This window comes from Hemitrygon akajei, chromosome 10 (genome assembly GCF_048418815.1).
Source record: "Hemitrygon akajei chromosome 10, sHemAka1.3, whole genome shotgun sequence".
NCBI lineage: Eukaryota > Metazoa > Chordata > Chondrichthyes > Myliobatiformes > Dasyatidae > Hemitrygon > Hemitrygon akajei.
The window spans coordinates 77,205,796-77,228,100 of NC_133133.1; the positions used below are offsets into that span (position 1 = coordinate 77,205,796).

Genomic DNA, 22,305 nt, shown 5'->3' on the forward strand with positions numbered 1-22,305 from the left:
AAGTATTAACTCAAAATCAAAGTCAATGTCAAGTTTACTGCTATTTGCACAAATACATGTATCAGAGGTTAAATGACAAATTTACTTACAACTGCATCACAGGCACAGGGCATCATATGATTAGAATCAGAATCAGATTCATCATTACTGACATATGTTGTGAAACTTGTTTTGCGGAATCAGTGCAGTGCATAAAAATTATGTAAATTACAAAAAGCATATATAGAAATAAATAGTACAAAAAGAGACTCAGTGTAAAATGATCAAAATGGTCATGGCATTGCTGAACTGTAGAGATTAGGTTGTGCTGGGTGACTAAAGAGCCAATTGGTTAAAGGGAAGTAGCTGTTCTTGAAGCTGTTGGGTAGCTGGGACACCTCAGATTCTGTACCTCCTGCTGAAAAAGCTGCAAAACGATGGCATTACGCAGGTAGTGGGGATCTTGATGGCAGTTGTTGCCTTAATGAGCACCTAACCAGTCAGAATACTTTCAACAGTACATCTGTAGAAATTTGTTAAGTGTCTCAGTATCAGACAAACTTCCAATCACCAGGTCACTGTGTAAACCTTAGCCATGGACCTCCTCTCCAATCACCAGGTCACTGTGTAAACCTTAGCTATGGACCTCCTCTCCAATCACCAGGTCACTGTGTAAACCTTAGCCATGGACCTCCTCTCCAATCACCAGGTCACTGTGTAAACCTTAGCCATGGACCTCCTCTCCAATCACCAGGTCACTGTGTAAACCATAGCCATGGACCTCCTCTCCAATCACCAGGTCACTATGTAAACCATAGCCATGGACCTCCTCTCCAATCACCAGGTCACTATGTAAACCTTAGCCATGGACCTCCTCTCCAATCACCAGGTCACTATGTAAACCATAGCCATGGACCTCCTCTCCAATCACCAGGTCACTGTGTAAACCATAGCCATAGACGTCCTCTCCAATCACCAGGTCACTATGTAAACCATAGCCATAGACGTCCTCTCCAATCACCAGGTCACTATGTAAACCATAGCCATGAACCTCCTCTCCAATCACCAGGTCACTGTGTAAACCATAGCCATGGACCTCCTCTCCAATGACCAGGTCACTGTGTAAACCATAGCCATGGACCTCCTCTCCAATGACCAGGTCACTGTGTAAACCATAGCCATGGACCTCCTCTCCAATCACCAGGTCACTATGTAAACCATAGCCATGGACCTCCTCTCCAATTACCAGGTCACTATGTAAACCTTAGCCATGGACCTCCTCTCCAATCACCAGGTCACTGTGTAAACCTTAGCCATGGACCTCCTCTCCAATCACCAGGTCACTGTGTAAACCATAGCCATGGACCTCCTCTCCAATCACCAGGTCACTGTGTAAACCTTAGCCATGGACCTCCTCTCCAATCACCAGGTCACTATGTAAACCATAGCTATGGACCTCCTCTCCAATCACCAGGTCACTTCCTTTCAGTACGATCTTTTTGACTGGTTTATTCAGATGCTTAAAGCTTTGGAAAGTGTAGTGGCATCTCTAATTCATGCAAAGAATGTTGATGTGATTCTTATTGTAACTCAGTGCAGAATTTGAGAAAGGACAACACAGTGGTGCTTTTGATAGAATTTCTGCCTCACAGTCCAGTGGCCCTGATCTCTGGGGGGCTGGGGAGGGAGGAGCTGATATAAAAGTGGGGAGAATAAAATGGATTAGTGAAGAATTAGTATAATGGTGGCTTGGTGATTACACCGACCTGATGGACTGAATGGCTTGTTTCCCTGCTGTAGGACCCTTTGACCGTAAACCACATCTCACAGCCACCTTTCAATGAAGGCAGACATCAACAACGACATTCACCATACCTTCTGTATAGCAAAGAGAGTAAAGAGTTTTGAACATTTCCACATCATTGCCTGCTCAGACAGACAGCCGCAGCACTGAGGCCCAAGTTACAGTCAGTTCAATTAGGCATGCCTGACTCCTGTAAAAGGCATTCCACTCTGGGCTTAGTCATGGCATGTATGTTAGAAGAAATGATTCAAAAATGTCCTCATAACCTCTTTGAGAAAAAACTGTAACATCCTTACTGAGCCAGGAAAATTCTGGCTCCGGTTCCACAAAATGGAGCATATAGAAACATGCAAGCTGCTGATAAGGACCTTAAGTCCCTTTGCTTAGCACGCAGAAGCCCAGGCAGAGGCTGTTCACTACTTTTAAAAATATCCCACCAAACCCATCCCCACAAGCATCTTCTACCCCACTTCGCCACCTGAGGCAAAGTTCCTACTGTACGTACCTACGGATTAGAAGCTACAGAACTGGACTCAATGTCAAAGTCAAAATAAATTTATTGTTAATCATATACTACCTTGAGATTCATTTTCTTGTAGGCATTTACAGAAAAATAAAGAGATACTATAGAATTTATGAAAAACTATACATAAACAAAGACTGAGAAATGACCAATGTGCAAAAGATGACAAATTGTGCAAATAAAAACAAATAACACTGTGAACATGAGATTCAGAGACCTTGAAAGCGAGCCCACAGGTTGTGCAATAGTTCAGAGTTGTGGTGAGTAAAGTTATCCTCACTGGTTCAGGAGCCTGATGTTTCTAGGGCAAGAACTGCTTCTGAATCTGGTTGGTGGGTGTCTTTAGGTTCCTGTGGTAGTGGCAAGAAGAGAGCATGGCCTGGATGGTGAGAGTCTTTGATGATGGATGCTTTTGCTTGAGGAAGTGTTCCATGTAAATGTGCTCAGTGCTGGGGAGGGTTTTACCTGCACTCAAGTGGGCTGTAGCCTCCATTTCCTGTAGACTTTTCATTTTTGGGTATTGGTGTTTCCATATCAGTCCAGTTAGGATATTACCCACCCACTGTGCATCTACAGAAGTTTATTGAAGTTTTTTTCAGCATACCTAACCGGCTCAAATCTCTAAGAAATTAGAAGTGCTGTCGTGTCTTCCTTGTGATGGCACTGACGTGATCCTCCGATGATGTAACACCAAGGAGTTTAAAGTTACTCACCTTCTCCACTTCCAATCCCCTATTGAGGATTTCTGTTTCCTGTAATCCAAAGTCAGCTCCTTAGTTTTGCTGATGTTGAGTAAGAGGTTGTTTCGGTGGCACCAATCAGCTAGGTTTTTAAGAAATTCAGCAGAAAGAGAAAAGGAAATGCTGAGTTACAAGAATATTTAAAAGAGCTAAAGAGCTCAGGAATAAATGATCAATGTAGAAAAGTGTAAGGTTGGAATTTTTGGAAAAATAAAGGAGATAACAAGGAGCGAATACTATTCAGAATGTTGACATTGAATTGGTAGAATTCATTCTTAGACAGTAATTGAAATGTCAAGTTCAGGTCTGAATGCCTCAATCCAGGAAGAATATAAGCTGGTAAAGTCACTGCCTCAGAGCTCCTGGGTTTGATCTTGATCCCAGGATACAGTTCTTGGAATATAGAGTTCGCACGTTCTCCCTACTTACGTTTCCCCCTTGGTCTCTGTTTTCCTCCCATATCTCAAAGGTGAGCAGGTTAGTAGGTTAATAGATGCAGATTGTGCCTAGTGTAAGGGGTTAGTAGTTGAATCTGGAGCGGGGCTGTGGCTGATGGGTATGGGGAATTAAATAGAGTTAGTGCTTGAGGGTTGGCATGGATTTGGTGGGTCAAAGGGCCCACTGCTGTATTATATTATTCTATGATTTGATGCTTTTATTTTTACGATTGCAAGACATGTCAAGTGCTGTGGGTTTACCCCACTAGCGAGTTGCTTGATCATGGAGGAGATGGACTTGAAGTACACTGTGTTGCTGCCAGCTATACCACATCAGAAGCTATTCATCGTGCAACAAATGGTGCGAATGATTTTCTTGGACCTTCGTTTGGTGATCACAAGAGCCTGCTGAACATTGGTCAGTCTGATTCACTGGTTCACTGGTGAGACGGATGGTGGGGAAGCTGCATGGTTCCAGGGTCACCTGTTGCATCCCCCTGGGGCTGAAGAAGCCAGAGGTGGTGTGGGAAAGAGCAGACACACTGAATCCATGCTGGGTAGGGGGATAACCCTCCCATCAATGCTGTTCTCTAGTATTCACAGTGAAAGACAAGTTGGATTTTGTTCATCTGCAGCTGTAACAGTGAATGATGAGGAACTGCTGAGTGGTTGTTCTTGGAGAAACATGGCTTGAAGGAAAATCAATGTATCATCAATCTCCAGGCCATGACACTCAGAGACTTGGGCTGGATCTTTTTTTGTAACTCACACAGTTATGTGATACACACAGCTGTGTGTGACTGTTGCTACTGTGATTTGCATCTTGGCCCAGAGGAACACTGCTTCTTTTGGCTGTATTCATGGTTGAATGACAATTAAATTTGAGCTTTTACAGACTTGAAAATGGTCAGTGAAGAGGAGCAGAATAGTGGCCCATGCTTGCTTCTATTTGTAATAATCGTATGTTTTTACAATTAATAATTAAATGAATAATTTAGTATTCATACCCAATTAAGGCATGAACAACAGTAGGATAATGACTAAGTAGTTGTAATTGCAGGATCTTGATTGAGATTTAAACTTGGCCAGGAGTCTTGTGAAAGTTTCCAGACTCTTCACTGGTCAGTGCCTTTGTTCATATCTTCCTGAGGGAATCTTGTTTCATTAACTCATTGGAGTGATAGCAGTTGCAACAGTGAACCACTCTCTAAATCACAAAGCTAGGACTTACCAGATTTATCATGGCTGGATCTCCAGGTGTTTCCTGAATATCCATGTAGCAGGTTCCAACTGTTACCTCTAACATGGGGACCTATCATTAGGGGCAACACAAAAGGCGAGTTCATCACCTGAGAGATCTCGGGAGGAAGGCACATGGTAAATTCACTCCTAAGAGCATCAGCCTTGCTTTGGTACTTACGTGGAGCATGAGCCCATAAACCTTCGAATCAAACTGGCAGACAATGAATATATCTCTTCCACTCTGCAGCTCGCTATGACATGCCCTGTTCCTGCCTTTGCTTGCATTGAGTACCCACTCTCATACGCACACACTGCTCTGATTCTAACCAATCCCATTACTTTCACAGATATCTGTTTGCTCAGCAAGTCAAAAGAGACCTGGTTGCCAGGAGACTCCACTGCAATGACAACAGTGCTGCTCTGTTACTATCCCACATCATCCAGAGTGAGTTATGATCATAATTATCCACTCCCATGGAGTTTAATAAACGGTTCGCTTCTCACTGTGTTCTAAAGACAGTCTGGGCTCATTGACATGATTTCAACAAAGTTATTATTTATTTTCAAACTCCTCAAAGTCAATGTTCCAGATTCCCGTCAATGCCAAATACAAGGGTTTTCATGTCAATCTATATGTAGTTCATGTTCCACCCAGAGCAAACTCTGTTTGCTTTACTTGAGTGAAGCAATCATTGTCTAGATGCAAAAAATTCAGGGCCCTAGCCTGGGTTTCAGACTTTCTGATTGCCCCAGTTCTAAGTTTATGAGCTCAGCTGGAATGGAACCCTTCAGACAGTACATTGATGCAGTGGGTAGAACTGCAGGAAAATGGGTTCAGTCCCAATGCAGTTTGTGTGAAGTTTGTACAACCTCCCTCTGACCACGTGAACTTCCTCCCACATCCTAAAAATCAGAAGGTTAGTAGGATATTTGGCTGCAATAAACTGTCCCTGATGAGTAAGTGAAGTGGTGAGTCTGGGTATGCGGGTTGGGTGGTTGTTGAGAAAATGGGGAGAAAATAAAATGGGAGTTAATATAAATGGGTTCTTAATGATCAGCATGGACTCAATGGGCTGAAGGGCCTGTTTATGTCCTTTGTCTCTCTATAACTTTATCACTGAATTAGAAGATGAACTGAAAGCTATTGTTGTCTTAGTAACTCTCTCTCATCATCCTGTGCGGTGCTGAAAGATACTGGAGCTAAGAAAAGTTATAATTTCTATTGGGCACAGAGTCATTTGTCTAGCGTGTGCCTACCACCATGCAGAGAGACAGCTTCTCCCAGAGGGAGACAGGGAATGTCTGGAACAATGAGCTTTGAGGATTGCTGTAATACAGACACTGAAAGCAATCAATCATGTGGGATAATTCTCAAAGTGATACAAGCCCAGTATTATATAAGCTTCTTCTGCATCTCTTTATTAACAATGAAAATGAACTATGAAGAACGAACATCCAGAGTAACTCCCCAGTTTTGGTGATTTTATTTTATTTTGGCACCAAGTCTTCCATATAGTTGAGATGAGACAAATTGTTACCCTGTGATTTGATTGACTAACACACACATAGAGTCGATACTTGGTCTATACACTCCCCAATATGTGAAAAATGTTATTTTTACTACTTTTACCCTGTCTACTTCCCTTATAATTTTATATACTTCAGCAAGTCCCCGTCAACCTCCTCATCGCCGGATGCTGGAGGGCAGCCTGTTACTTGATCAAAGCCATTGAATTTACAGAAAGACATACCCTGTATCAGACAAAGTGGCATTCTTCTCTCCGTGCCAGTACCACACAGCTTCTGGCCAGAGGCAGACAGAGACCCATAAGAACATTCTGGACTAAGGACTGTTACAATGCTTTCACAAGCGGTGGGATTGTTTAGTAGACACCAACAATGAAACCACATGGGCCTGTGATGTTGAACAGCTGAAGCTCTAATGCATTTGGTAGTGAAACTTCATGAACAGAGGATCTAAAGTAATTGAGTTCTAAAGCACATAAACAGGGCCTTCGGTCTACCTTGTCATGCCCATATAGTACACCAATCACAGTTGCCTACACTAGGACTGCATCCTTCTGAGTTTTGCGGTCTAAAGTCTAAATGTCTCATAAACAAAGTAATTGAGTCTGATTCCACCATCTCATCTGGCAGCTCACTTCAGATATCAACCACTCACTATGTAAAAGTCTTACCTATCAGCTGTATGTTAAACTCCTTCCTCTTATCTTAAACCTATGCTCTCTTGTTTTGATGCACTGCTACAGAACATAGAATAGTATAGCACAGGAACAGGCCTTTTGGCCCATGACCTTACTGTCCACTACAATCCAAACTAATCCCACCCGTCTGCATATGATCTATATTCCCCATTCTCTGCCTGTTCATTTGACTGTCTAAAAGCCTCTTAAACATTGCTTCCATCACCTCACCTGATAGGATCCATGCACCTACCTCTCTTTGTAAAGAAACTTGCCTTGTAAATCTCTTTTAAACTTCTCCATTCCAACTCCACCCCCCCCCCCCCAAGCTTAAAGCTATACCCTCTGATACTTGATGTTTGCAACCAGGGAAAATGATTTTGACTAGCTACCCTACACTAGCCAAAATGGTGGCGCGACGCAGCTTGCAGCAGCCACTCCAGAGCTGATATTGGTTATTTATTAAGCGGGGTGCCATGCACAATCCTAATCTGATAAAAAAACGGACGTGGGAGCACGGAGGAACATCTGGAAATCTCCAAGAAGGCCCTCTTCGTTGCTGCTGCTGTTGTGAGGTTCGGGTCTCTGCTGAGAAGAACAGGCCCCCAGTCCTCGGGGTCGCGTTGCCGATGGCCGTTGGCGGGGGCATCCTAATACGCTCGGCAGAGGATGGTGCTCGGAGAAGCTGTGGCGGAGGTGATGGTCGGAGGCTCGGTGGTTCAATGGACTCGGAGTCCACTGCGGTCGGGGCGCTTTCATTGTGTGCTGCGTCTGCGAGGCTGAGTCCGGCGGCACCGTGGAAGGCCATAGCGGGGGTATTCCCTTCTGCCGCCTGCGTGGGATGACGAGTCTATCGGGACCCTGAGGATTTGTGGAAACTGTGTGGTGGTTTCCTTCGAACTTATAGTCTTTTAACATCTTTGGACTATTTTTACTGTGCCCATGGTCTGTTTTTTTTTATCAGTTATGCTATTGTTTGCATTGTTATAACTATATGTTGTAACTCTGTGGTTTTGTGCAGGTCTTGTAGCTTTAGTTTTTGGTCTTGTTTTGTCTGGTGGATTTGGAGCTCCTTTCCGGGGAACGCGCTAAGATGGTAGTGCAATATTAATACGCAGCAGCCTCTCCGGACTCTGGATTTGGGATTGCCAAATGTTATGTGGATTTTCTGGTGTAGTCTGTTTTGTCATGTGCTTTTGCGATATCATTCTGGAGGAATTTTCTCTCATTTTTTAACTGCATTGCATTTGTGGTTTCTAAATGACAATAAACTGAACTGAACTTGCCTCTCATAATCTTTTATACTTCTATCAGGTCAACTCTCAGAATCCTTCACTCCAGGGGAAACAAAACCCAGCCTAACCAATCTTCCCATGATGAAGGTCCTCCAATCCAAACAGCATTCTGCTGAATCTATTCTGCACACTCTCCAGTGCAATGACACCCTACCTGTAGTGTGGAGAGTGGAACTGCATACAATGCTCTATGTGCAGCCTAAGCAGTATTGGGTAAAATAATGTACGTTATTTATTAATAAAAAAGAGAGCTGTGGTCCGAACTCACTGAAAGTTTTTTTCTCCTCCAGTGGAACACAGTCAGTACCACAACACCGCCATCCCCAGCTCCACTTCCAAGTCTCACACCAGCCTGCTTTTCACAGTGATTACCGTTCCTTCCCCACAATGAATCTAAATCCCCACCAGGCAGTGCTAAGACATCATCCAGTGATTCTCTCCACTATCCTCTCAAGGGCAGCAGGATAGAATAGTGTTCTTTCCATTAACCACAATAAATGGAGAATGAAAATGAAAAAAAAATGTTAATGACTTAGATTCATGGAGAGGTAACTTTATGCTAGGATGATAGTATATGACAGCTGATATGGACCTCTGCAGCCAATTGAACAGCAGGACCTGATACACTGAAATCTGTATTTTACTCAATATTTAAACAAAAAGAACAAACTCTATTTAACTTGTTGATCTAATTACATTTATTTCATTTGTTTTGTTGTTTTTATTGTAATTCCTTGTCTCTCCAAGCTGAGATTGGTAACTTTGATGAAGAATTGGACCTAGCACATCTGAAATCCAAGATCTACCTTCCAACCCAGGAACTACTGATTCATAAGATCATGAAGTTTCACCGGAAACTTGTGTAAGTATAAAAGAAGTCATCAGCAAGACGGAAAAAGATCTCACCATTGGTCAATTTCCTTTAGTTTGGTTGACAGTGTGCTTATTTTTGAGAGTTTGAGTCCAATGTTGGAGACACTGCCAGTGAGTGTAGTTCTGAGGAAGTACTGGACAAGTGAAGTGCTGGGTTTGGAACTTCTCCCTGATTCACATTTAGTACCAATGGCAATTAAAAATATCAAAAAAACAATTTAAAATATGCACAAGAGTTCTTGATGAAATCCTGGCCAATACAGGCCCCTCGGTAAAATTCCCAAAGCATTGGACCAAAAGCTCCTCCTCAATGCTTGTGGGATAGTGGTACGTGGAAACTTTAATGTTACTTCACAGTGTGGGGAATGTCCAGATTTCTTCTGATTTGTGGGAGTACATTGCAGACACCTACTTAATCACTACATGGCTGACAGCAACATTTGGTTCACCCACACAGATGATCAACAGCATGCAAAGAGTCCATTCAGTTTGTCAAGGCCGTATTTCAATATGTGTGGGTGCCATGGTAGCATAGCAGTTAACACGATACTGTACCGCTTTGGGTGTTCTGGAGTTTGGAGTTCAATTCCTGCATCCTCTGTAAGGAGTTCCTATGTCCTCCACATGGAATGCATGGGTTTTCCCCAAATGCTCCGATTTCCTCCCACAGTCCAAAGACATACCGAGGAAGTCAATTGGTCATTGTAAAGTCTCTTGTGATTAGGTTAGGGTTAATTGGGTTTGCGGGATTGCTGGAGAGGTGTGACTTGAAGGGCCAGAAGGACCTGTATTAATAAATAAATAGATAGATAGATAGATAAAATAAAAATCCAGCTAGCCCTACTCTCCTGAGCCCTGCAAATTATTTCCTTTCTGTTATCTACCAGCTTTGTTTGGAATATTCTAATTGACTCTTTTTTGATCACTCTCTTTCCAATACTTTCCAGAACCTGGACACTTTGTGCAAAACTGCTAACCTCATTTCTGAGAACTGTCAGTTACCATGCCTGATAGTTGGTTCCTCAGAGTCTAAAGAAAGAGCATGGTTATAAAGATTCACCACTTACTTTGGTGAAGAATTCATTTAAGAGTGGTGCAGTAGGTAGGACTGGTGCCTGTCAGCTTCAGCGACCCAAGTTCAATGCTGATCTTGTGTCAAACCTGCTCCCTCTGACACCTCCCAGTCTGCACACACAGGCACCTCTCAGACTCCACCCAGCTAATAGGACTCATCTCCCACTTGTTCCAGACTTATCACCCGTAGTCTATTTAACCCCAGTTCTCATCCACTGTCCTTGTTCACTCATCAAATCAGCTGGCCTCAACTAGTTGCTCTTAACGTTCACTCTCCCTGCGTAACGTTTACCTTGAGCTTAATGTGTTCAGTTTTTGTTTTCTCTTGTTTTGTGGCCCCTTTGCACTTGTTATTTTGCAGTCTATTATTAAAGTCATCATTCACCACCAAATACCGAGGCACTGGGCCTAGACCAGGTTGCTCCATGATTCTGATCTAAGGACTCATTTTGGTTCGGAATCTTGTTGCTTTCTTCTATTGTTTTCATGATTTGTGTTTATTATCCAAGGAGCATTTGATAGCTCTGGGTCTGTACTCACTGGAATTTAGAAGGATGGGGGGTCACACTGAAACTTTTCAAATGTTGAAAGGCCTAGACAGAGTAGATGTGGAAAGGATGTTTCCCATGGTGGGGGAGTCCAGGACAAGAAGGCATGGTGGAGTGTCCATTTAAAACAAAGATGCAGATAAATTTCTTTAGCCAGTGGGTGGTGAATTTGTGGAATTTGATATCCCAGGCAACCGTGGAGGCCAGATTGTTGGTTGTATTTAAGGTAGAGATAGATGGGTTCTTAATTAGATGTGGCATCAAAGGTTAATTCAAGAAGGCCAGGGAGTGGAGCTGAGGAGAGGAAAAAAAGGATCAGCCATGAGTGAATGGTGGAGAAGACTCAATGGACCTAATTCTGCTCCTATATCTTATGGTCTTATGGAATCCATCCTGTGCCTTCCGAATTTCTCCCAGAAACTCTAGCCAATCTCTCACTGCACTACAAGGTTATCTATCTTATTCCATATACCATGTGCATTCAACTACACCTTCAGTCCTGTTTTCTTCATCATTTTTGATTTTGTCCCCCTGTTACACTACAATTTTGCCCTATCATTTGCCTGTCCTTCCTGACAGTCTCGCTACACATTGCTTCTGCTTGTATACCAACTGCCCTATAGTCAGCCCTATCACACATTTTCCCATCCTCCTGCCAAATTAGATTAAAGCATCCCCAACAGTTCTAGCAAATCTGTGCGTAAGGATATTGGTCCCCCTCGGGTTCAGTTGTAACCCGTTCCTTTTGCACAGGTCATATCTTCCCCAGAAGAGATCCTAAGGATCCAGAAATCTTAACCCCTGCCCCCTGCACCAGTTCTTCGGCTATGCATTCATTTGCCACATCATCATATTCCTACCCTCAATAGCACATGACATAGGCATCAATCCAGAGATTACTACACTGGAGGACCGGAGATATAGAATGCATCTCAGCGATAAGCACAGTATAGCATATAACACAACTATGACCTATAGAAACATAGAAACATAGAAAATAAGTGCAGGAGTAGGCCATTCAGCCCTTCGAGCCTTCACCGCCATTCAGTATGATCATGGCTGATCATCCAACACAGAACCTTGTACCTGCTTTCTCTCCATGCCCCCTGATCCCTTTAGCCACAAGGGCCATATCTAACTTCCTCTTAAATATAGCCAATGAACCGGCCTCAACTGTTTCCTGTGGCAGAGAATTCCACAGATTCACCACTCTCTGTGTGAAGAAGTTTTTCCTCATCTCGGTCCTAAAAGGCTTCCCCTTTATCCTTAAACTGTGACCCCTCATTCTGGACTTCCCCAACATCGGAAACAATCTTCCTGCATCTAGCCTGTCCAATCCCTTTAGAATCTTATACGTTTCAATAAGATCCCCCTCAGTCTTCTAAATTCCAGTGAGTATAAGCCTAGTCGATCCAATCTTTCTTCATATGAAAGTCCTGCCATCCCAGGAATCAATCTGGTGAACCTTCTCTATACTCCCTCTATGGCAAGAATGTCTTTCCTCAGATTAGGGGACCAAAACTGCACACAATATTCTAGGTGTGGTCTCACCAAGGCCTTGTACAACTGCAATAGAACCTCCCTGCTCCTGTACTCAAATCGTTTTGCTATGAATGCCAACATACCATTTGCCTTTTTCACCGCCTGCTGTACCTGCATGCCCACCTTCAATGACTGGTGTACAATGACACCCAGGTCTCGTTGCATCTCCCCTTTTCCTAATCGGCCACCGTTCAGATAATAATCTGTTTTCCTGTTCTTGCAACCAAAGTGGATAACCTCACTTTTATCCACATTAAATTGCATCTGCCATGAATTTGCCCACTCACCTAACCTATCCAAGTCACCCTGCATCCTCTTAGCATCCTCCTCACAGCTAACACCACCGCCCAGCTTTGTGTCATCCGCAAACTTGGAGATGCTGTATTTAATTCCCTCATCTAAATCATTAATATATATTGTAAACAACTGGAGTCCCAGCACTGAGCCTTGCGGTACCCCACTAGTCACTGCCTGCCATTCTGAAAAGGTCCCGTTTACTCCCACTCTTTGCTTCCTGTCTGCCAACCAATTCTCTATCCACATCAATACCATACCCCCAATATCGTGTGCTTTAAGTTTGCACACTAATCTCCTGTGTGGGACCTTGTCAAAAGCCTTTTGAAAATCTAAATATACCACATCCACTGGCTCTCCCCTATCCACTCTACTAGTTACATCTTCACAAAATTCTATAAGATTCGTCAGACATGATTTTCCTTTCACAAATCCATGCTGACTTTGTCCAATGATTTCACCTCTTTCCAAACGTGCTGTTATCACATCTTTGATAACCGACTCTAGCATTTTCCCCACCACCGATGTCAGACTAACTGGTCTATAATTCCTTAGTTTCTCTCTCCCTCCTTTTTTAAAAAGTGGGGTTACATTAGCCACCCTCCAATCCTCAGGAACTAATCCAGAATCTAAGGAGTTTTGAAAAATTATTACAATGCATCCACTATTTCTTGGGCTACTTCCTTAAGCACTCTGGGATGCAGACCATCTGGCCCTGGGGATTTATCTGCCTTTAATCCCTTCAATTTACTAATACCACTTCCTTACTAACATGTATTTCCCTCAGTTCCTCCATCTCACTAGACCCTCGGTCCCTTACTATTTCCGGAAGATTATTTATGTCCTCCTTAGTGAAGACAGAATCAAAGTAGTTATTCAATTGGTCTGCCATGTCTTTGTTCCCTATGATCAATTCACCTGTTTCTGACTGTAAGGGACCTACATTTGTCTTGACCAATCTTTTTCTTTTCACATATCTATAAAAGCTTTTACAGTCAGTTTTTATGTTCCCTGCCAGCTTTCTCTCATAATCTTTTTTCCCTTTCCTACTTAAGCCCTTTGTCCTCCTCTGCTAGTCTCTGAATTTCTCCCAGTCCTCTGGTGTGCTGCTTTTCTTTGCTAGTTTATATGTTTCTTCTTTGGACTTGATACTATCCCTAATTTCCCTTGTCAGCCATGGGTGCACTACCTTCCCTGGTTTATTCTTTTGCCAAACTGGGATGAACAATTGTTGTAGTTCATCCATGCGATCTTTAAATGCTTGCCATTGCATATCCACCGTCAACCCTTTAAGTATCATTTGCCAGTCTATCTTAGCTAATTCATGTCTCATACCTTCAAAGTTCCCCTTCTTTAAGTTCAGAACCTTTGTTTCTGAATTAACTATGTCACTCTCCATCTTAATGAAGAATTCCACCATATTATGGTCACTCTTACCCAAGGGGCCTCGCACAACAAGATTGCTAACTAACCCTTCCTCATTGCTCAATACCCAATCTAGAATGGCCTGCTCTCTAGTTGGTTCCTCGACATGTTGGTTCAGAAAACCATCCCGCATACATTCCAAGAAATCCTCTTCCTCAGCACCCTTACCAATTTGGTTCACCCAATCTATATGTAGATTGAAGTCACCCATTATAATTACTGTTCCTTTATTGCACGCATTTCTAATTTCCTGTTTAATGCCATCCCCAACCTCACTACTACTGTTAAGTGGCCTGTACACAACTCCCACCAGCGTTTTCTGCCCCTTAGTGTTATGCAGCTCTACCCATATCGATTCCACATCCTCCAGGCTAATGTCCTTCCTTTCTATTGCGTTAATCTCCTCTCTAACCAGCAATGCTACCCCACCTCCTTTTCTTTCCTGTCTATCCCTCCTGAATATTGAATATCCCTGGATGTTGAGCTCCCATCCTTGGTCACCTTGGAGCCATGTCTCTGTGATTCCAACTATATCATATTCATTAATAACTATCTGCACATTCAATTCATCCATCTTGTTACGAATGCTCCTCGCATTGACACACAAAGCCTTCAGGCTTGTTTTTACAACACTCTATAAAGACATCCACAGCATAGTAAATTTTAAATTTTCCCATTCAGGCCCATAGGTTTAATCGCAGTGAAGGATTTCTTACTCTTGTGGGATAACATCTTTCCTGACAAGAGTAGGGGAGTCACTCTTCTTGGCAAGTGAGACATGTGGCTACAAAACAATCTCAGGCTCTGGGGCTTCCTCTGCGGTGGTTGTAGGAGTTGTCTCTGGGACCAGGAAGTGGTCTGACAGCTTTGGACACCTTTCAACTCCTTTCTTTTCCAAAATGCTCTTGGCATCATCTGGACATGTTGGTATCTCAAGGAGTGCTTGGCAAGCTGCTCAATCTGCTGATCTATCCCAGGCCACCAGGCAAAGCTTCAAGACAATGCTTTCATTTTGACCACGCCTAGATGACTGGCATGTAGCTCCTCTAACACTTAGCTCTTATCATAGATGATACAACTCTCAATCCCCACGTAAGGCACCTCTGTCAAGGGCAAGTTCATGCTGGCACTGGTAAAAACAGGGGAGGTGGATTTTCTGTGCACACTCCATCCATTTTAGGTTGCCATATAGATCTGAGACACTGTAGGGTCTTTTTTGGTTTCCCTTTGAATCACTTCTTCCATAATAGGCAGACTTTCAAGTTCTGTTAGGGAGAATACGTCAAGAGGAATGTCATCTTTTGTAGATTTTTCAGGTATTTCCTTTTCCAAGGGTAAATGGGACAATCTGTCAGCATTTCCTTGATTAGGTGTCCTGTTGTAATTGTGTCCTCCAAGAAACAGAGCCCATCTCTACAACTGGGTTGTTGCTGTTAGTGCTCCCTCCCATACAAGTACTAGTTGAAACATTTTACACCCAAACCAGATTCAAGACCTCTTTGTCAATTTGTGCGTAATTTTTCTCTGCAGCGGAAAGGGAATATGATGCAAAGTCTTTGGGGCGTTCACTTCCATCACTCAGAAACATGACATGACCATAAGGCGAGACATCATGGCCAAGCACTGGATGGTGTGAATCATAATGTGTGAGCACAGTGCCTAACGTCACCACTTCCCTTACCTTTTGGAAAGCCACCTCAGACTGCTTGAATTTTCTCAGCACAATTGAGTAATTTTTCTGGGTCGATGCTGCGACCACAATAAATGATGCTTGGTTTAAAGAATTCACACTTGTTGGTCATGCTCTGAGCTCATAATCTTCTAATCTTTTGTACACTGGCTTAAGATTTTGCAGATGTTCCTTGTCATCCTTACTGGTAACAATGGTGTCATCCAGGTGCCTAAAACAGCCTTGCAGCACCTGGCCCATAGCTTCTTGCCAGAGTGAAAGTGCAGATGCCACTCCAAAAATAAGCGTACTATAATGAGAAAGCCCTTTGTGAGTGTTTATGGTGAGAATCACTCAGGACTCTTCTTCCAACTCCACCTGTGGGTGTGCCTTAGCTGAAGTGTTACCCTCCAGAAAAGTTTGCAAAGACGTTCTGTATCTGAGCAGAGGGCATTGACCTATTTTCAGTACTGTATTGATGGTGATCACCACTGATCCTGACAGACTGATTCTTCTTACCTACTGACATCGTCCATTGGCTCCACTCAGCCTTGGGCAATCTAGCTCACTGGCTACTTTATCATGGGTGGTATAAAGAACCAGACCGTCTTTATAAAACTTTGGTGGGGCATTTTCATTTAACAGCATTTTCCCCTTGATGTGTTTGAATTTTTCCAATGCCATCCCTAAACACTGTTTGGCATCATCCAGTATCTTTCTGAATTTGCTTTCAATTGACTCTGTTGCAGTGGATGTGGCATGTAAATAGTGGCTGAATCGCCAATTAAGTTGTTGCTGTCTTAGCCACTCACATCTCCACAGTGCTGACCCTGCTGTTTATATCACATGCAAGTCCAATGTGGCTTGTTGGTTGTTGTATTTCACTGTTACAAATGTCATTCCCACAAGAGTCTTTTCTCCACTATAAGTTCTTAGTTGTATATCTGCAGGCTTCAGTTAAGTGGCGTTGAAACGCCATTCAACCTTATTTTGTGGAATGACTGAAACAGCTGAGCCATTGTCCAGCTCCATTTTAATTACTTTACTGTTCACTTCTGGTATTAGCCATATTGCTTGTCTACTGTTAGTTTTCACACTGTAAATCTCAGGGCTGTTCTCATCATTATCAGATTTTTCATCAATAGCATGCAGATTAGCGGTCTTTCTGAAATTATAACTTGACTTTTATCTTTTTCTCTTCCCTGTGCAGTCTACTTATTTACGACTACCTGACATGCACTTTGTACGTGCCCTACTTTGTAGCATTTTCTGCAAATTTCACCTTTAAGCCTGCATTACCTGGGGTATGTGAGCCCCTGCCACAATGGTAATGCAATTTGGTCAGCCAGGCATTGCAATTTTGTTCATGCTCACTTTCATTCCAGACTGCAACTCAGGTCTGTCTCTGGCTGTTTCCACTGATACAGCGATTTCAATTGCTCTTTAAAATATGAGTTGTGCTTCAGTTAGGAGCTGTTTTTGAATGTTTTCTTGTAAGATTCCATAAACTAAGTGATCTCTCAGTGTATCATTAAGCTCATCACTAAAGTGACAATGCTCAGACAATTTCTTCAGTTTAGCCACCTAAACTAAAATGGACTCCCCTTCCTTTTGATTCTGCTTATGAAACCTAAACATTCTGCATTTAACAATGGTTTTAGTTCTAAATGCTCCAGCATGACATTCACAATATCAGTAAATCTCACTTCAGCTGATTTGGTTGGAGCTGTTAAACTTCTAAACAAACTGTATTGTATGTTTTTCACCTGTTGCACTCAGTAACACTGGCAATCGCTTATCATTGGCTATTTTATTTGCTTCAAAATACTGCTTAATCCACTCCATATTCAATATCCAGTTGTCACTTGTACAATCAAATGTATCTATTTTTCAATTTAGCCCAATTTTCTGTTTTTTTTATTGATGATTATTATCACCTGGAACTGTTTTTGACCCCCTGAATTTGACCATTTTCTGCCTTTTTTTAACTCAACTCTTTCTTGATGCACGTTTAAAAAAAAATATGGTATCTTGCTGCACTTCAGTACATAGGTAATCATCTCAGGTTTGTTTAAAACTTGCTCATCACCACTGTTATGTTTTGTAATTCCAAAACATAAAACTAATTGAAAACAAAAGCACAGAGCTGGGAATACATCTCTTAGGTTTGTTTATACTTTAGTGGGACGCACATGTGATGTGATGGCGTAATGTCATGTGTGATTGACATTGCTTTAAATATAACATGCAATGCATTATGTAAACAACAAAGCATGCTTATCAAATTAATAATTTACAATATTACTCAAATATTTCTGAAATATCAAATACACAAGATCAGCAGATTGTATTTCAAGTGTGGCATTACCAACAATTTGTAAAGTTGTAATGTGCCATCCTAATTCCTGTACTCAGTGCTTTGTCTGATGAAACACTCTGTCTCCCCATGTCTGTACTGTGCACCGCGGTGCACCCTCAGGGTGGCCTGCCACCACTTTTTCAGGATCTTTACTTATGCAAAGCTTCCTTCATTGGGGAGATTCTTGACTGGTCAGTGAGTTAAGGTTTACAAAGAGAAGGCAGGAGAATGGATTTATTAAAACAAATCAGCCAGGATTGAATGGTAGAACCTACTTGATGGGCCTAATTCTTCTCCACAATATTTTGGTTGTGTGGTATTCACACAAATTATTCTTTAAAACTCCTTGCAGTAGATCCAAACTAGTCTAGTGGCTATTGAAATACTGAATACTTAATGACTGAGCATTCTAATGCAAACTATGTTTGGTTTAATAATCCAGCATGACAAATCTGTGCAGTGGAGATTTACCAGCATGCTGCCAGGATTAGTAACCGTATCTCCAGAGGAAAGGCTGAGAGAGCTAACGCTTTCCTCTTGGAAGCAAAAGAGTGTGAGAAGTAACTTGATAGAAGTGAATACGATGATAAGAAGCATTGATAGAATGGTCAGCCAGCATCTCCTTCCCAGGACGGAAAGGCTAATATTTAAAGAGTTTGGAGGAAGGCATAGAGGGATGTCAGGGCTAGTTTTTTTACCCAGAGAGTGGTGTGTGTGTGTGGAACGCATTGCCAGGATGGTAGAAGAGGCGGATGCATTAGAGACGGATGAAAGAACAATGGAGGGCCATGTGGGAGGGAAGTGTTAGATTGATCTTGGAATAGATTGAAAAGCTGGCACAACATCAAGAGCTGAAGGGCCATTACTGTTCGACATTCTATGTTCTAAGGTATGTGAGTCTCCAAGCTTCTGGAAGATTTTCATTGTAGTCAGTGAGTAATAATTCTGTCTCTGTACAGTGGACTGACCTCAGCTGAATGTGACACCTCTCTGCTGGACACTGCACGGAAGCTGGAGATGTACGGCATCAGGCTGCATCCAGCCAATGATGGGGAAGGAACAGAAATCAACTTGGCCGTCTCTCACATGGGCATCTTGGTCTTTCAGGTTTGTGAGTGTAAGGAAACTGTTGCAAAGTGCTTACAGTGGGCAGATGACCTACCAGCACAGCTTTGTGGCATGGGAAGGAAGTGAAACACCCGACCGAGTTGGTCACAGAGTGAATGTGCTAGCTGTTGGATGTACAGTGATGCAGCAGGTGGCGCTGCTGCCTTAGAGTTGTGGAGACCCTGGTTTGAACCTGACCTCTGGTGCTGCCCACGTTCTCCCTGTGGTCGGGCGGGTTTTCCCAGCATCCTCTAGCTTCCCCTCGTATCCCAAGGACTGGCCTTTGTAAATGATGCTTTTGTTAGTTACAAAATAATCAAAGGGCAGTTGATCGGCTTGTGTGAGAGAGTAAGTTGCAGGGGAACAGGACGTTACAAGTTGGGAATGGGATTGATGAGAGTGCTCCACTGGAATTCAGCATGGATTCAATGGGCCAAATGGCCTTCTCTGTGTTGGTGAATAAGTAATGAACTGATGTATTGGAGAAGCTCATCAACAGCTTCAGAGAACATTGCAGAAGATAAGAGTCTTAAAATATTCTATACAGGACCGAGAGCTGTTGGGAGCTAGACCCACACGGGAGTGTAATGAGTTAATACTAATCAAAGTCAGGAGACTGAGGATGATATAGGGGCAGAAATAGAAACAAGAAATTCAGATAGCACTCAGCAGGTCAAGCAGATTAACAAAGTTCACCACTCTCTCAGCTGCCATCAGCATGATTTGTGTCATGTGAATTCTCCTGCTCTTCACTCTCACATCTGCTTTCCATCCTCCTCCTTCTCTGCAACATACTATCCATCTGCTTTCTCACTCACCTGTTCCAATGTACGGTCGCTGACATGATCCATTATCTTAGCTTTTCTCCCTACACATGCTGCCGAACCGGCTGAGTATCCCCAGCATGTTCTACTCTCTGTGGTGGAGCAGATTGGGTGGCTGAATTTCACCAGGGCGCAAAGCCCCTCCATCTGAACTGTGGAGATTCTGCTTCAGACCTCCAGCAGTGACCCAGCCTTCAGGATCTAATACTTCTGTGCCAATCCCTGCCTATTTCGTGACCATTATGAATGTTGCCGGAATGGATCATTATATTATATTAATGAAGCCTCCTGTTAAGGTGGCTGGATCAACATTAAACTTCATCTCTCATTCCAGGGCAAAATTAAGATTAATACATTCAACTGGGCCAAGATACGCAAGCTGAGCTTTAAGAAGAAATATTTCCTCATCAAGCTCCATTCTAACATGTTTGTAAGTCATTTTTAATGTTCCCCTATGGCTGAAGGTTAATGTCACGTAATTCACTACCCAGTAACACATCCTGTCTTTGAAAATCACAGACTTCTTCCAGTAAGGACTCCTTGGAATTCCTGATGGAAAGCCGTGATACATGCAAGCACTTCTGGAAGACGTGCGTTGAATATCACGCATTCTTCAGGCTCCCTGAAGAACCCAGGTCAAAGGCCAGGTCCTTACTGTGCAGCAAAGGTTCTGGCTTTCGGTACAGGTAAGAGGATCATTCTCCCTCACGCTACGGTTGCTCATTATGTGTGTTCATTTAAACTGCCCTCGGCCATGGGTGAGGGAGGACTAGACGATAACTCATGATGTTCCATTGCTCAAGAAAGGCTCGAAGAATAAGTCAGGAAATTATAGGCCAGTGAGCCTGATTCATAAGTGACGCAACTATTGGAGGGTATTAGAAGTTCAAAGTAAATTTACTATTCAAGTATGTACATGTCACAATATAATTCATTTTCTTGCAGGGATTCACCGTAGAACAAAGGATCAATGAAAAACTACACACAATCAACATGAAAGAGACAAACTGCAAATAATTAAAAATAATATAATACATAAATAAATAAACAGAGAACTGAGTTATAGAGTCAACGAAAATGAGTCCATAGGTTGTAGAATGGTTGGAGTTGAGGTGAGAGTATCTATGTAATAATAATAGTAATAATATAAGTTCTGGCAATTAAAGTGGCAGAGGCATTTTATGTTTCAGTAAAGCCGTAGCAACTCATTTATTGAACTCAAAGCACGCTAAAAACCCTTTACGTAATTACATCATCATGTCAGACCAGCCTCTTAAAGTGAAACCCCAACTCAGTGTTGGTGATTGTGAATGATATAAGTTTCCACCAATTACATTACTCTACACAGCCCCCCCCCCCCCAGAATTCACTAAAACTGGCATTACGAGCCCATCTGGTGCTCACTTGAAAGAACAGCAGAGGCCTCTGGTTCGTCCAGAGGTGTGTTGACACGCTTGTGGTCATGTTGTGATGGCAGAGGAACCCTCCGAATCTCGGCGGGCCAGTTTAAGGCAATCTTCTGAAATATGTTCAGGTTTACTCTTCTTATTTATGATAAAAGTCTTTCCAAACTCAGAATGGGCCATCATAAGGAGGCGTAAGGGGGCGTTGGTGTGCGTCATGGCAGACAAAAACCATCAAGGCAGAATGTAGGTCAACAGGAATCCAAGATGCTGTACACCATGTTGGGAGGTAGGAAAAGGTGTAAAGGAATTGAACTTACTGAGGAGAACGGAATGCTGTTGAGAGGCTGACCCGGTGGTTGTGGGGTCAGGAATAAAAATACCTCAGAATGGTTGACCATATACGAACAGCCACGGACAACTGCAGGTCCTCTTTTGAAGCAGCTCTGAGCCACAGCAGGGCCCACAGGAGATGATTGTGCCAACACTCACCCTTCAGGGAAGCCCTCAGAGCTGCCTTTAAGGAGCAGAGAAAGCGCTTGCCTAGGCCATTGGACCGTGAGTGATATCCCGTGGTGTGATGTAGCCGAACGCCAAGGATCTGGGTCATCACAGCCCAGGGGGGACCACAGTCAGAGGAATTATCAGATGGGGTGCCAAACCCAGCAAGCCAGGTGCTGAGGAAAGCCCGAGACACGTCTGCGGCCATTGTCGATGCTAGGGGGATGACCTCTGGCCACCTGGTGGTACACTCCACCATAGTAAGGAGGTGCGCAAAATCGTGGGAGGGGGAAGATGACCATTAAGGTCCACATTGACATGGTCATACCATCACTCAGGGACCTCAAAAGGTGCCAATAGTGCCTGAACATGATGGTTAATTTTTGCCCATGGGCACTCCACACAGGCTGCATTCCAAGAAAAGCCATGGAAACAAACTTCAGTCCAATCAGTTTCTGTGAA

The 22,305-nt window shown here is 43.0% G+C and overlaps 1 protein-coding gene across 1 annotated transcript in view; it reads left to right on the forward strand.

Moving 5' to 3' along the window:
* Positions 1 to 22,305, forward strand: part of LOC140733990 (FERM domain-containing protein 7-like) — an 80,786-nt gene that overhangs the window by 45,308 nt on the left and 13,173 nt on the right. Inside the window, exons 6-10 of the mRNA XM_073057568.1 lie at positions 5,073 to 5,170; positions 8,972 to 9,086; positions 18,968 to 19,115; positions 20,274 to 20,369; positions 20,459 to 20,625. Coding sequence (XP_072913669.1) covers positions 5,073 to 5,170; positions 8,972 to 9,086; positions 18,968 to 19,115; positions 20,274 to 20,369; positions 20,459 to 20,625 — 624 coding nt within the window. The remainder of the gene's footprint in view (positions 1 to 5,072; positions 5,171 to 8,971; positions 9,087 to 18,967; positions 19,116 to 20,273; positions 20,370 to 20,458; positions 20,626 to 22,305) is intronic.